Source organism: Salvia miltiorrhiza, chromosome 4 (genome assembly GCF_028751815.1).
Source record: "Salvia miltiorrhiza cultivar Shanhuang (shh) chromosome 4, IMPLAD_Smil_shh, whole genome shotgun sequence".
In the NCBI taxonomy this organism is placed as follows: Eukaryota; Viridiplantae; Streptophyta; class Magnoliopsida; order Lamiales; family Lamiaceae; genus Salvia; species Salvia miltiorrhiza.
In genome coordinates this window covers 6078441-6094454 of record NC_080390.1, presented here as the reverse complement: position 1 = coordinate 6094454, position 16014 = coordinate 6078441, and the positions used below count along the sequence as shown (strand labels likewise).

Genomic DNA, 16014 nt, shown 5'->3' with positions numbered 1-16014 from the left:
GGCTCCACCGGTGGATTTCTTTGTGGTGGGATTTTGGCTTTTGGCTCAGAACCTCCTTGATTCATTTGCAGATCTACCATATTGAGATTAGCAAAAGACTCAGCTAACTCTGTAGATCGTCCAATCCGATTCTTTCCAGGTTATTGATGCCTTTTTTCTTTCAAGAATCGAGTTGCCGCCTCCTGCAATCTTTTGTCTGTTGCATCGATTGGTAAGGGATAGGTTGGATCTTTGGACAATGTATTTTTTCGAATTTTCCCGGAACATGGCTGTCGTCTTTCTATCTCCTTCATTTTTTTTTTGATATCTCGCAAGAGGGTTAAAATCTCCTCTTGTTTGATTGACATTTGGTTCATCTTCTGCGGTAGATCGTATAGCTCGTTGCCATAATACTCCACCGTTATTTGGATCTCCTGTAATTCAATATTTACGGAAGAAACTGACTTGATTAGCTGGTACGCTGGGTAGGCAGCTCCGGCCTTGTTCTCCTGGTGGATGGATGCTGGCTTGAATGCGTCTTACTGTCAATTGAAATTCGGTAATCTCCAGGATGTGTTTTTGATAAAACTCAATACTCGTGATAATGTCATGAATATTCTCCTCATTTTCTTCTCGACGAACATGTCCTTCAAGGCATCGCTCGCATCATCTGAAGTTGTCTCGTAGACTATCTCTCTTTTCCTCCAAATTTTGGAGAATAACCATGTATGCATTACATCTCAGACAATTGTCCGGATCCATAATTTTCTTTGGAGTCTCCTCCCTTGTAGGATTAATTACTATATAAATTAAATATAATATAATTTCTCAATAAAAACCCGCTTTGATATCATTTTATGCATGGATCTATAATTAAAGGAAAACATCATGAAAGATCTTCAGTCTTTTGTTCCAAATGGGTTTTTTGCCCATATCCTTATATAAGTGGGTCTTTGTGCAATTAGTTTTAAAAATGGGGCAGTTTTTGAATTTTTAAGAATTGAGCTGTGTTAAATTTGGACATCAATTGAAGTTAGTGTATTAAATTGGAAAAACCTAAGTTCACGTTAAATTTGGATTTTGATCAAAGTTGATGTTTTTTCATGCAATTAACCCTTTTATTAATTAGACCATTTCCAAATTTCAAACATATATGCCAAATATGCACTTACTAGATCATTAAGATTAATTTATCTTAATGGTGATGTGAAGTTGTTTTTCAAAGAGAAATAGTGAAATTAAGAGATTATTTTAATTTTATCCCGAACCTTCTTAATTAATAATTCGATACACAAAATGCATAAATAATCCAAATTATTTAATTATCCAAATTTTTAAGACTTACCAAACATGCGAAACTCAAATGGGGCAATGACTCATTTAACGACTAATTTAAGGGTGATTCTATTCATAACCCCATTTTACTTAGTGTAGCCTCCAATTTAAAATAATAATAATAAATACTTATAAATTTACTAATTTATCCTACCGTCTATAGCCCCCAATTAAATTGTATAGCTAATCCCAATTTCTTGAGCCAATGATAATCCGTCTCTCCATAAACCCATCAGTACACGAACACCGACGAGTCTCTTAACATGACCAAAACCAAAAGCTTTGCAAACTTCAAGAAGGACACAAGTACCATATACTTTGTTCCTGATAAACTCCAAGCTATTACCAAATGAATTATCAACATGTGTTTGAGCAGCAAAGTGCATGATTGTGTCCATGGCCTCTCTAGCAAGTATAAAATACATGAGATCAGCATTGGAAACATTGCCATTGGGAAAGATTGAGAGGGCTCGAGGTTTCTCAAGTTCGAGCACTAATACTCCCTCCGTCCCACTTCAATAGGTTCATTTTTTCTTTTGGAATGTCCCACCCTAATAAGCTTATTTTCCTTTTTAGGTAAAAAATTATACTTAATTGGTGTGGATCACACCACTTTACTGGTAACTTTTCTACTAAAAAGTAAATTTTCTTAATATCTGTGCTCAAAATAATTGATCCTATTGGAATAGGAACTTATCCACAACAACAATGTTGTACTCGAAGCAGCTTTGTGTCAGCCAGTTTGCAATATGGGATCCTATGAAACAAGCACCACCAATAATCAAGATATTCGTTTCTCTATATTGAAATAAGATAACGAAGCCCGCCCCCATAATCTCTAAAATAACAAAATTTTGATTTAGAAAAAGAAGTAGAAATAGAAAAGAAGCAGAAAAAGAATAGGAAATTTGATCACCAGCAAAAAAATAAAAAAATCATTAGATTTTACAAAATAAAAGGAAACAGAGAAGAAGTCATATGGAGCAAATAGAGAAAACTCAATTTCATTAGCCAAAACTAGATTAATAGCTTCCACAATATTTATTCTCGAACAATTCCAAAAACTAGAATAAGCAAAAAATCAAGTGAATACTTATATTCTCGAACAATTCTGGCGTCTGATCTTTTCCTCCAACCAAGCGGCGGACTCACTCTCCGAAAACCCTGAGTCATGCTGCGAGGCGCTGCAAAACCCGTGTCTTGCTCCATCTCCGATGAAAATACAATTATGCTTGCCGATTCTCCTCCGACAATCGCCGCCATTCCGAAAACAATAGCCACCAATGCATCGACGGGAGGTGTTTCTTCTCGTAAAAAAGACAGGTTTAGGGAGCGGAACGATCGTCGCAATAGTCATCGGAGACGTCGCCTGGAATCGCAATCCTCATAATCATCTTCCTCTACGGGTTCTAAGCGAGGGAGCAAAGTTATGGGCGTACAGGACTATCAAGTAAAGGATAAACTAGTAAAATTTTAATTATTTTTAATTATTATTTTAAATGGGGAGCTATAAGCCTATAAAGAGTAAAATGGGAGCTACAAATAGAGTTACCCCTAATTTAAATAACATAGTGGGCTCTATCTTCAGCGCAATTTCAATAAACTTTTCTAGCAAATTGAAATGAAATGACTACAATATCAAACATATTTGAAAAATGTTTTCTAGCTTTTTTCCCAACGAACCTCAAATCCGGCCTGCATCGTGACAGTGGGATTAACTGAATATGGACTTCAGAGTCGAATTAACTGAATAATTTTATTTAATTTAACTATCAAAATATTATAAAAGATGCACGCATGCATTTTCTATATTCATACTTACTTTATTATATTAGCTTAGGCATTTATCAATTTATTCTAATAGATTGTCAATTGATTATTTAACCACCCATTTTTTTACGTGCAAATTGCAATTATGATTAACTTAAAAAAAATTATTTTAGACTAACCTTTCATTTACCCATAGGTGCAATCATACTAATGAATTTCTCAGTTGATTATTTAAGAATTAATTACATCAAAATACACAAACTTTAGCCATTTTTTTTCATTTTGCACACAAACATTAAAAATTACATTTTATATCATGAATTTTGCAAGTCGTTTATTTTTTCCATAAAATTCATTTTCGCCCAATTAGTTGCCCATAAGGGTGTAAATTCGGGGCGGGACGGATACCCTATCCGCAAAATCACTCAAAAGTTATACCCTCACCTGTCCCGCGTTCTATGTGCGGGTATCCGCTGCGGGTATTCGAATATTATCCCCAATTTTTAGTAACCTTGTCAATTTGAGGGTATTTTATCCGGCAATAAGGGTATTTTATCCCGCTTTTTGAATGAATGAGTTTACAGCAACATCTCGAGTGTTCTATATTTTAACGCTCTTGGTCATTTCTCTGATGAGTCTGCTATATGCCAGATAAGAATAACACGGTAGAATCTACATAACCACATGACTAAAGATGTGATATGTTAGAGTCTAAAACCACGTATGATATGGTTCAACTATTGAACAAATACACTCATGCATGTAGCAATCTGAGAAGCATTTTCAGACAAAGAAAAGTTCCGACACTAACTAACAATCCCAATTACTTACAACTAAAACCAAAGAAATAGAAAGAAACGGAACAATGTAACCGGTCAACCACGTTTGATTACACCTCAAACACTTAAACGCAGCAGAAGATATTATGTTATGGTAAATAAGCACATTATTGATATATTTTATCATCATTCTAAAAGCACTCTCTAATTAATCGAAGATCATAAGTAACAAAATCCCAAAATTAGAAATTCAAAATTTTAATAAATTATTAAAATGAATAAAAAATTAATTAATTAATTAATTGAACTAAAGTCGAGTTTGTGGATACCCGCATTACCCAATGCGGGTACCCGATACTCGCAATTTTCTGGAACTCCATACCCGCACCCGACCCTCTTTCCGAATTACGAGGGTATCGGGTTGCGTGAGGGTGTACCCCTAGTTGCTGATGTGGTTGCCAAAAGTCATGTGCCAATAAGTTCACCGTCTGTTTCATGAAACAACGTTGTTTAGTATTTCTTAATACGACATTTTCATTTGGAATTAGTCAATTAGGTTTGAATTAGCTTTTAATTTTTGGAAGTGAGCCCCTTTGACTTTCTCTCAATTCGCCCACCCTTTCACTCTCAATTCCTCAACTCACTAATACGAAGCTGAGCCCTAATTTCTCCTTCAAAGAGTTGCCACTGTCGCTTCGGATTATACAGTGAGAGACCATCGCCGTTTGGTGGACGCCTTGTCGCCCTAGCTCCTCGAGCCGCCACTGTGTGTCTAGGGTTCGCCCGCCGCCCTCGGTTGAACGTCATGCCTGGAGTCCCCTAAGCTCACCACCGTCATAGTTCTTTCATTGAAATACGCCGTGCCATCGGTCCTTCCCTGACCCTATCGGTCGGAATCTGTGGATCAACTTAGCTGGGACAGAGTGAGTATCAAATAAGAAAGTTGTAGAATACCAAAGTGTAAAGTAATTTAGGAAAAAATAAATATGATACAAACCTTATGGTTAAAATAGATATTATTAATTATCATTGAACTGCAAAATATTCATATGATAATATTAAAATCATTAATACAAACGTTCAATACATATTCTCCTAGGATATGACACTAAAAAAAACACAGTCGATCTGCAATGGAATTGATTCTTGCTGCATAGAAGCGTCACTTTTTAATTGATCCTTTAGCATATATGGCTTAGCAAGACACTGACTTAGCTTATTCTGTAAAAGTGTCATGCATAAATACAGAAGCTTGCCAAATTAAGCTATACTCGTTTCGACCCACAACTAACTTACCACCTTCCTTTGCTTTAATTGCACATTTGAATCCATGGATGCATCCCATCATCTTGCAGTAAGTCCAAACCATACATTTTAATCTTCATGTAAAATCAAATGTTGTTTATGGTGGTTATATCTTTTGTTGATTAAAATTTTATTGAAAGGGAAAAATAAAAAAGAAACCTAAAAACCCCTTGATAGCACAAGGAAGCTAACTAGGGACCAAACCTCATTAAAACTTTTTCGACGAAAATCAAGAGAAAAAAACACTAATAAAGGAAAAAGAGTAATTGTCTATTACATAGGGAAACAATTGAGCTTTTGCAAGTAGTGGTGTATATTCAAAGTTGAGCTTTTCTCATGATACACAATCTCGTATCAACATGAATTTAAATCATGATACAACCTGATACTCCCTTAATGTACCATTTATAACGTCTCAAAAAAATGGGGCATACAAATTAAAAAATGAGAATTTAGACAATTAAAGGATATTGTTAAACTCAATTAAGAAAAGTAAACGAGGAGAGATAAATAGAGAATAATAGAAAAGTAAATGAAAATAGGGCATGCAATTAAGAAAATCATTTTAATTTATTTCTTTTTTGGATTGAGACATATAAATAGGATAATCATAAAAGAAAATTGGACATTATTAATGAGATGAAGGGAGTATTACTTTTTTCCTTGAAAACTAGTAGTATTACATATTGTCATATTCCTTCAACAAAGCATTACAATTTTTCTTTCTACAATAGTATATTATACTTCATCCGTCCTACGAATCTTGAGCAATTTCTTCTCGGCACGAATTTTAAGGAGTTGCTCCCTCTGTTCCATTAGTAATGTCTCACTTTCTTTTTTGGGACGTCACAATACAAATGTCTCATTCCCTTTTTGACAATATATTCTATTTCTATACGTAATATTTAAATAATTTTCACCAACTCACTTTATCTACTTTTTACACATTTCTTAATCTTCGTGCTCAAAAGCTATGTGACATTACTATTGAGATGAAGTGAGTAGTATTTTGTGTGTTAAGTGTGGTAAGTGAAAAAGTAAAAATGGAAATAAAGGGAAAAAAATTATTATATAAAGAAAGTGTTCAAGTTTCACGGGACGAATGGAGTAGTTATGAGCTTATGAGTATTAGGGAGTGATTAGGCCACAAATTCATATTCAACTTATAAAATAGGACATAATGGAATTATGAAGAATGCAAAAAACTAAAATTAATCCTCATGAGATTCGAACCAAACAAAGTGATATAATTTATTGTACTCCCTAATTTGAGCATCTTTCCTTTTTTGAGTTGTTCCACGAAATTTGAGCAATTTTCTTATATGACAAAAATCTATTCTTTATTCACTTTTTTACCAATCACAAAACAATACCCACAAGAACATATGTACGATCTTCTTGGAAAATAGAAAATGTAACTTTTCCTTAAGATCCGCTCGTAAAGATGATTTAACATACATATCCATGAATAATACCAAAACCAAAAGATTAAATTTGAAATACAAAAAGTGAAAGGACAATGGTAAAGAGTAAAAAAGTAGATTTATTATTACTATTACAAAATGCAAAGGAAGCAGCATCCTAGGCTAACACCCGTGACAAATCACAATCAATTTTACGCTGCCAATTCACCATTCAACAAAAAAAACTAACTCAAACCCGTGACTGCAATACAATACAATACATAGTAGCAAAACTACAAATCTCACTGCGCCAAATATCCCATCCATTTTTCTTAATTTAGTAAATACCACCAGTCACTTTCCCTGTCGGCACCGACATCAGCTGCACGTCTCACGTGCCACGCCCAGCTTCGAGTTCGGCCCGTCGATCAGGATGCGGTGGTTCTGCTGCTGGAAGCTGGCGATCACGTTCAGCGCCGAGTTCACGGCGCCGTCGGGCGCCGCCGCCATCGCCAGGCAGTTCGTGGTCCCCGCGCTGCTGCGGATCACGAAATTCTCCTGCGGCAGCGTCACGTTCATGCCGGAGAACATGAAAGTGATCGTCGGCACGCTGATCGGCCCGCTGTAGCACGTGTCGAACCCGCCCAGCGACGTCACGGCCGCGCCGCGCATCCGCCGCCGCACCTCATCCCTCACCGCCACGTACGCCGGCTTCACCAGGATCGTGTACACCGTGCCTGTCAAAGCAACCGAAAATTCAATCAGATCTATCTCTCTCTCTAACTAAAAATCACAATTAATTACCTGAATCGAAAACGGTGCCGGCACCGGTGTTGGGATCGAAGGCGAAGGCAGAGGGAGGAATTGCGACGACCTTTCTCCCGACTCTGATGGCGAGGAGATTGACATAGTAGAGAGACGATCTTCTAGGGTTCTTCAAAAGTTGGGTGGTTTTGATTTTCTTGGGCTGGCTGTTGGGCCCGAGCCTCAGTGAACCGGCGAAATTGACGGACTTGTAGCTGGGCAGGCAGTAGGAAAATGTGGATTGGTAAAGGCTCGTGGTCTGGCTCATTAGAGACAATGGGCCTCGGCCCAGGCCCAATAACCCTTGGGCCGGGAACGACGAACCGGTGGTTTTCTGCACACAGCCGAAGGTGTAGCCGCGAACCGAGTCGGTGGCCAGGGTGATGTTGTCCTGTGCTAGACCGGCCGAGATCGAGGAGCTGCCGTATGTGGTGTTGAACCCGCACGACTTGCCGCCGCAACTCGGGTTAGGGACCTATATGCAAATAGTAATAAATAATTTATTTTATGTCAGCTTTATTTGAATTATTAAATTAAATTTTGTCACGGGCATAATATTCTGACAAGAAACCTGGGCGCATTGGGGGGAGCCGCAGCGGAGGGGCTTGAAGGAGGAGGACTTGGCGGGGTCGAAGGTGGCGGCGGAACAACCGATGCAGGCGGTGCATGGGATCCAGGCGACGTCGTTGCTGGTGTCGAGGGCGACGAGCAGCTGCTGAGCGGGGGTGCCGATCTTGACGCGGACAATGTAGGTGGGGTTCTGCGTGACGGCGCGGCCGGAGGCGACGGGGACGATGGAGCGGCCGGCGACGAGGGTGGAGAGGAATTGGAGGCGGGATTTGTCGTCGGCCTGCATTTGGAGCACCGAGTCTTCCCATGAGAGGGGGGTCTTCGGCCTCAAAGGGGAGCAGGGGCTGTTCACGTGGATCACTTGGAGGGTGCTGGCCCCCTCGTCGGCGCCGCCGCAGTTCAGGGCGGCGGCGGCGGAGGGCTGCTGCCAGAAGAAGAGGGCGAGTAGTGAGAGGAGGAGAAGGGCGGCCATGGGTGTGATGTGGGTTTGATTTAGTGAGTGTGGGTATTTATAGGTGGAAATGTGGTGCTTCACTACATATGCTAGAGGAGATATACTAATACTAACACTTGAGAATTGAGATCCACTATAGCCTAGAGTATAGATCGGTTTAACTATTTGAATGCTCCATCCACGAAAATGACAATTAAATGAAGAGTGCCACCGATTTTAAGAAAATTTATGTTGTTTATTTATTGAATGAATAAATAAATTTATAAATTAAGAAAAAGTAAATAAAATTAATTAATACTCCCTCCATCCCACGAATCTTGACACGTTTAAATTCGACACGAGAATTAAGGAGTTGTAGATTAGTGTTTTAAGTGTGTAATTAATAAAATATAAAAATAATAAAGTACTAAAAGAGAAAAGGTAATAAAAGTGATAAAATATGAGAGAGAAGGTAATAATTATTACCCAAAATGAAGACGTGTCAAGATTCGTGGGACGATCCAAAAAGATAAACGTGTCATGATTCGTGGGACGAAGAGAGTAGATAAAGAGGCTCACAAATTAATAAGGTGAGAAAGTGGTCCATAAATTAATTAAATCATTATAAAAAATAAGTTACTCCATCCGTCCCACTATTGTTGGCCACATTCTTTTCGGCACAGAGATTAAGAAATTGAGTGTTATGTTTTAATTGAGTGTGGCCCATCAAAATTAGTGAGTAATTTTTGCATTTTTAGAGAGTGGCCAACAATTGTTGACTTAATTAGTGAGTAATTGTTTACTTTATTATAAATAAACTTTATCATTTTTAGAAAGTGTCCAACAATAATGGGACAAACCAAAAAGAAAATGTGGCCAATAATATTGGGATGGAGGGAGTATAACATATTTTTGTGTACTGATAAAAATGATAAATTAAATCTTATTTTTGTGAAAGGAGGGAATATTACTCCATTTGTCTACGAAATGAGTATTCATTTAGAGGTGACGCGAGTTTTAAAAAATTGATTAAGTGTGTATGAGTGAAATAATGGACTCATTTTTATTGTGAGTGAGTTATGGAGATACATTTACCAAAAAAAGAAATATAAGTATTCATTTCATGGACAGATAAAAAAAATATGAGTACTCATTAGTTATTTCGTAGACGGAGAAATAATTTTCTATTATTAAAGTCAACTTTTTCACAAGTAAAAGGTAGGAGTATGTAACTTTCAGGCTGTGTACCACTTATGGGGTCCATTGCATTTCTTTTTTCTTTTTTTGGCAAATATGAAAATCCAACGAATCGGTGACTCAAAACTTGATAAATCTATACTATATTAAAACAACAGTTTTCAATTAGAAATTGATTTCAAATTGATTTGAAATTGATTTGAGTGGCAATTTTGAAAATATATGTAATATAAATGTTATAAATAAATTTTCACTCACGCATGAACTAATTCACACTCACATTCACGCACTAATTCACACCCCACTATTTAATGTGTGGGCTGGTAGTTATGGTGGACTATTACAAATTTACAATAAAATCGTTAACCTCAATATTTAATGGAGGTGGAGAATAAAAAGAAAACATAAATTGAAGTGGTAATACATGAAAGGAAAAAAATTGAACAAAAAAATATAAACTAGACCGAGAAAACACAAAAATGAAAAAGGTCAATGTGCCCATATATGTTGCTTAAAATTTAAATTTTTCTTATCGTGATTAGACTTGAATTAAGAAAATATAAAAATGTAGCATTGTTCTTAAAATTTGTTTATCGTGATTAGTGCATGAATTATCATGATTAGTGCTTAAAATGTGAATTAGTTCATCTATACTATATTAAAACAGCAGTTTTCAATTAAAAATTGATTTCAAATTGATTTAGATGGCAATTTTGTGATTTCTTACAAAAATAATGACTTATTGTATATATTCAAAAATTAAGTAACTAACTCAATTAAAATTGCATAACCCATAATTTTTAAAAAAATGCACACCACCCCACGTTTAAAAAGAAAAATTGCATAACCCACGTTTATAATTCCATAATGAATTATATGTTTATATGTGTATATATACACAATTTATAAGGCATTGGTTATAAATAATTTATAAATTTATATTTATACAATAATTTATAATATATTAAGAAGATAATTTTCAATTTCAAATTGATTTCAAAATTAATAAGTGACAATTTTGTAGTTATAAAAAATTGAAGTTTTATTTGTACAATATAATTTTTTCTTCGTGTTCTTATTTTTTTAATATTATTTCTTTCTAAAATTGTGAAATTAAAATTGTTTATAAAATATATCAAATTAAATATCATGATAAGAGCATTAATTTGATATATTTTATGTAAATATTTGATTTAAAACGGAGAGTTATATTTATTTAAAGATTAATGATTTTTAAAAATTCTCTCTCATCTCTCCTCTTTTTTTGAATAAATCAATTTTTTCTATTTTATTCTTTTTACTTATTATTTATGCCTTTTCACAATATCAATTTTTATTATTGTGAACTTTTCTTTATTTTTTTATTTTTTTAAATATTCAACTCAAATATATTAAGTGAAAATTATTTTTTTTTCTTATATTTATAAATATGATTATTGAGTTGGTATTAATTTATATATATAAAAATATAAAAACGTTTTCCGTGCATCGCACGGGTTGCAAATGCTAGTATCTTTAAAAGGATGAATAAAGTAATTAATTTTGCTATAATTGATTTCTCAGCGCAATGGATTAGGGGATTATGGGTGAATAAAATACTGGAAATTTGAATGTTTGATTCGAATAAAATTTTAATTTCAAATTTTAGAGTTTTATCTAAATTTTATATTTTTGGACCGATTCAAATAGGTATATTTAAAAAAAATGATTTATCTATGTACTCTCTCCGTCGGTAAATAATGTTTTTAATTTTTTATTTTCGTCTGTTTATAAAATATTTTTCTATTTTTTAAAAAACATAATATCATTAATTATTGTTATTAAAATTCTCACATATTTACACATATTGTCATTAATAGACCCACATAATTCATTAATTATCACTATTTTTAAAATTTTATGAGATCTTTTTTCCACTAATTAAATATTCAATTAACTTTTCTTATATTCATTTCACTTATGGGATGTTTTGTGAATGGATGGAGTATTATATTTCAAATTTTTCGATTTCTCAAGGAATTTGATCATAAAATATTTTGTTTTGCAATCATTGATTTCTCAGTGCAATGTATGGATTTGGCTGTAAGACACAAGTTTCTTCTATTCATCATGTTTAGAAGTTCACCTTTCCATATATGTAGAAGGAGAAGAATTCTTTTTGTGTTGTTCTTTTTTATGTAAAGGTAAATATAGAAATTCCAACATATGAAAATAATCAAGAAACGGATTTGGGTCATCAGCATTTTTTTAAAATCTAAATTCTGTCTCAAGTGACTATCTGTGCTGCTGAAACATTAATTAGCTATCAAAACTATGTTGGTACAATTTTATTGGCACACTAAACTAAATGATTTAGTAGTAACCTAGCCAGTTGACAATCTACATGATGGCTTAGTTGATCTAGTGTCCATTTCATTACTAATATATTATATATTCAGATTCAAATAATGATTACTAGATCAAGTATCAGTGCGATTTCCACAATGCATCAATAATTAGCTAATGTGAAAAAGCTTACATGCATCGGCCGACAACATACACTACTATTATCAAAATAAAAACCATTTTCAAAAGGAAAATTCTAACAGCATGGGTGAATATTGTCATGATTAGAGGTGTCAAAGTAATGGGATTATGGTGTTAATTTGTTGAACTTATAAGCTTCTAAAACAGTTTATAAAGTGTTTAGAAATTTATAAGCTCTTATAAAATGTTTAATAAAATAAGCTAGCTCATAAACAACTTGTAATTAAACCGTAAAAGTAAGCTTCAATAGTTTATAAGCTCCTCAAAAAATAAGTATTCACTAACAACTTATTTTTTCATAATCTCATAAGCAACAATTATTTTACAAAAATAATCCCACTATAGATTTGAATTAGATGAGGATCCACATGTTACCTTCTATAGATTTGAATAATTAAATTCAATAAAATCGAAAGTAAGCATGGGCATTTCTTTTTCTTTTGATAACATAACTACTCCTGTTGGTATCTTAAACTTTCCACATGATCCTTTTCTAAGCAGTCTCTTTCAGCACCTCGAGATGTTTTGTTTGCATTCCCTCAAATGGGCTAATATATATGTCTAATCACTTTCCAGAACTATAAATTTAAGGTAAAACTGGCACAAATCTTCTTGAATATATCTTTCACATTTATCTTTTTGTTTGATACAGTCCTGATTTTCCATAACATTTATTAAAGCACGAACTTTGTATATATGTGATATGATAATTCTTTTGTTTGTGGCAAAGCCCTCATGCCTTTGTCCCAAAGCAATTTAATACAATTATTTCTTCATCTTTAGTCACAATTTTTGAGCGGAAGGCACGCCATATATAATGATTCCAACCCATATCAAATGTCTCATAAATTTTTGTAGTTAATATCCAAAACCAAAATGAATCTCACCAATTTTTGAAGTGTGATTTATTACCTCCTCTTCTTCTTCTTTTTTTTTTAAAAAAATAGATTATTACACATGAACGAAGTTATACATAAATGTGCACCGAAAATAGCGACTTCAGATTCCCATGAGAAAAGAAAAGAAAAAAGTGTGTATGAGTGTTTTTTTGACGGATACATGTGCTTTGTAGTTGATGTCCAAAAACTAGAAATGAAGAATGTATGTGAATGTGTGGTCATCTTGTCTTTACTTTGTTTGTGTATGTGTGAAATCAAGAATGTTGATCTGGCTAATGTGAGTAGTTCCATGAAGTAAAAAACAAGGTTATTGTACTAATTTAATTTTGAGAAGGTAAGCAAGATTTCATTCATGTTTTTAATTCTAATTTTGTGAGGGGGGCATATGCCATATGCGAGATGTTTGGCTGAAATAATGGCATAATTAGAGTAATGTTTTCTACCGTACGACCGAATCAGAAAATCATGTGAGGGTATAAAATCAATGTGCTTTCCTAGAAAGGGCAAAAGAGACAGAGATGTTTCACAGGAGTTTGGAATCTGAAAAGTGCATCACTAATTTTCAAAGATCTAAATATTTTATGCCAAATATATTTTCATGATTAATTAGTATATATATATATATATATATATATATATATATATATATATATGGGAGAGCTACAGTGAAAACACTTCTTAAAATATAAATATAAATATAAATATAAACGTTTTTTTAATGTACGAATTTTATCCAACAGGGTTACGAATTCATCCAACATGGTTATGAATTGTGAAAAATAAATTTTTGCTACCTTTGGGATTCGAACCTAGGACCACGAATTCATCCAACAAGGTTATGAATCAACCGTAGATCTTGATGATCTAAGGGCTGAAAATTGTTTATATTTTATATTTTAAGAAGTGTTTTTATTTTAGCCCTCCCCTATATATATATATATATATATATATATATATATATATATATATATATATGGGGGGCCGCTCCAATGAGACCCCCTAATTTTAGTGAGATCTAGGGGCACGATCTGGTGCGCTTATTTTATCAATTTTATATTGTATCTGGAGGGTGATTTTTTTTCGCAGGGTTCGAATCCTGGAGGGAGCAGAATATTTTAAATTTTGTTATTCATCAGTATATACGGCCCTGTTCATCAGTATATATGTCTTATTCATTACGAATTTTTTTTTAAAAAAATCATCAGTATATACATCTTGTTCATTAGATATACATTTTGTTCATTAGTATTATATGTCTTATTCATTGTACTCATGTTTCACGAAAAATAGGTGGTCTCACTGGAGCGCGCCTCTCTCTCTCTCTCTCTCTATATATATATATATATATATATATATATATATATATATATGTATATAATGGGTAAAAATGTCATATATAATCCTTAAGTTGTAAGAAAATGTCATTATTCATAGATATTTTTTGTCAAAATTAAATGAACAAACTTTGGATGAACTTTTGACTTATACTAATTGTTAAATAGTTCATTTTTCCTCAAATTTTTCTTATATATTCTGACTGATGGCTATTAAATATATCAAACATATAAGATTTTTCACAAAAAGTCAAGCAAAAATTATCAACATCGAAAAGTATTTAAGTCTACTCGTTTAATTTGAGCATAAAAGACTTATGTTTATAAAAGATGATAATTATTTATACTAAAAAACAAAATGAAAAGTCAATGCAAATGACTTTTCGATTGTGACGAAGCTCTATGCCGACTAACTCATAAAACAAAAGATGTAATATATGTTACAGTGAAACTACCCGGCCACCACTTTCAACTTAAAAAGTGAGGGAAATAATATTGATTATGTTTAAGAAAATGAAAAGCTTACAAAGAAAAAGTTTACTCGTCATTTCTAAAACAAATAAAAACTATCCATATTTAAGGAAGTGCCAGATTTGACCTTAATGAAAACTGAACCAAAAGTAAATAAAAAGTGTCAAAAAAGAAAAGATAGTAGAAAGCAATATCTCCTTCCGATTTTTAGATAAAAAAAAAAGGTTAAAAATGTTGGTTGTTTCCTCAATGGTGTAGATTTTATATACTTTATGAGAAGTGGGTAAAATTTGTCTTTATTCATTCAAAATGGGTATTTAAAAGTTTGCCTGAAAATAAAAGTTTTCGTGAAAACAAATACATACATATTGTTACGATGACTGATGAAATTATTATTGAGTGAAACCTATTCATTTTGACTGCTCGACTCGAGTGAAAATGATACCTATTCATTTTGACGACTCGACTCGTAGTAATTGAATATGTCGAATTAGTTAGTGATTGTTCGATTTATAGTAATCGAGCATGTTAAATATTAATTTATTTACTATTAATGCTTGACTCAAAGTTCACAATTAGAGTAATGTTCCTTTCGTCCTTCAAAAGTTCTCTCCAAAGAAAACGATATTGATTTTAATAAAAATTGTTAAAAAATTGTTTGTCGGTGGGATCATGCATAAAAAATAATGTTTAAATGATTGTAATTGTAAATTTAATGATGAAATCATGTACCAAAATAGAAAATAAAGGGATTAGGGCAAACTTTTTGGAGACACCCCTTAAAATGAAATCGGAGCATACTTTTTGAGGACGAAGGGAGTATAAAGCAACGAGATGAAATTCAAATCTATTAAGAGCACCCACAGTGGGGACCCGAGTCACCCCCAAGATCGGGTTACCCACTACAGCCACAAGGGACTCGAGGGAGGCCTGATAGATCAGGCTTGGCCTGATAGCAGTTTTGAACGCGCGTGCATAGCATGCGCCCCTATTAAAAAAATTGAATTTTAAAGGCCAAAGTAGCCGTTTACCCCATTTTTCTTTTTTTTTTATGCTCAACGGCTTCATAGCCGTTTGTCCCACTTTTTCTTTTTTTTTCCCCCCTTCTATAAATACATCCACTCATTTCTTTATTCACACACACAAATAATTCTCTCTTTCAATTTTCCTCCATTTCTCCTTCAATCTTCCTCTCTTTTTCTTCAAAAA

General features: G+C 33.6%; 1 protein-coding gene across 1 annotated transcript; it reads right to left on the bottom strand.

The window, feature by feature from the left end:
* Positions 1-6691: 6691 nt before the first annotated feature.
* Positions 6692-8621, bottom strand: LOC131022429 (aspartyl protease AED3-like). Its single transcript, XM_057951919.1, has 3 exons — positions 7947-8621; positions 7376-7850; positions 6692-7308 (listed from the first exon to the last, which is right to left on the bottom strand). The coding sequence occupies exons 1-3, from the start codon at positions 8415-8417 to the stop codon at positions 6950-6952; spliced, it is 1305 nt and encodes a 434-aa protein (XP_057807902.1). The 5' UTR covers positions 8418-8621; the 3' UTR covers positions 6692-6949.
* Positions 8622-16014: the final 7393 nt, after the last annotated feature.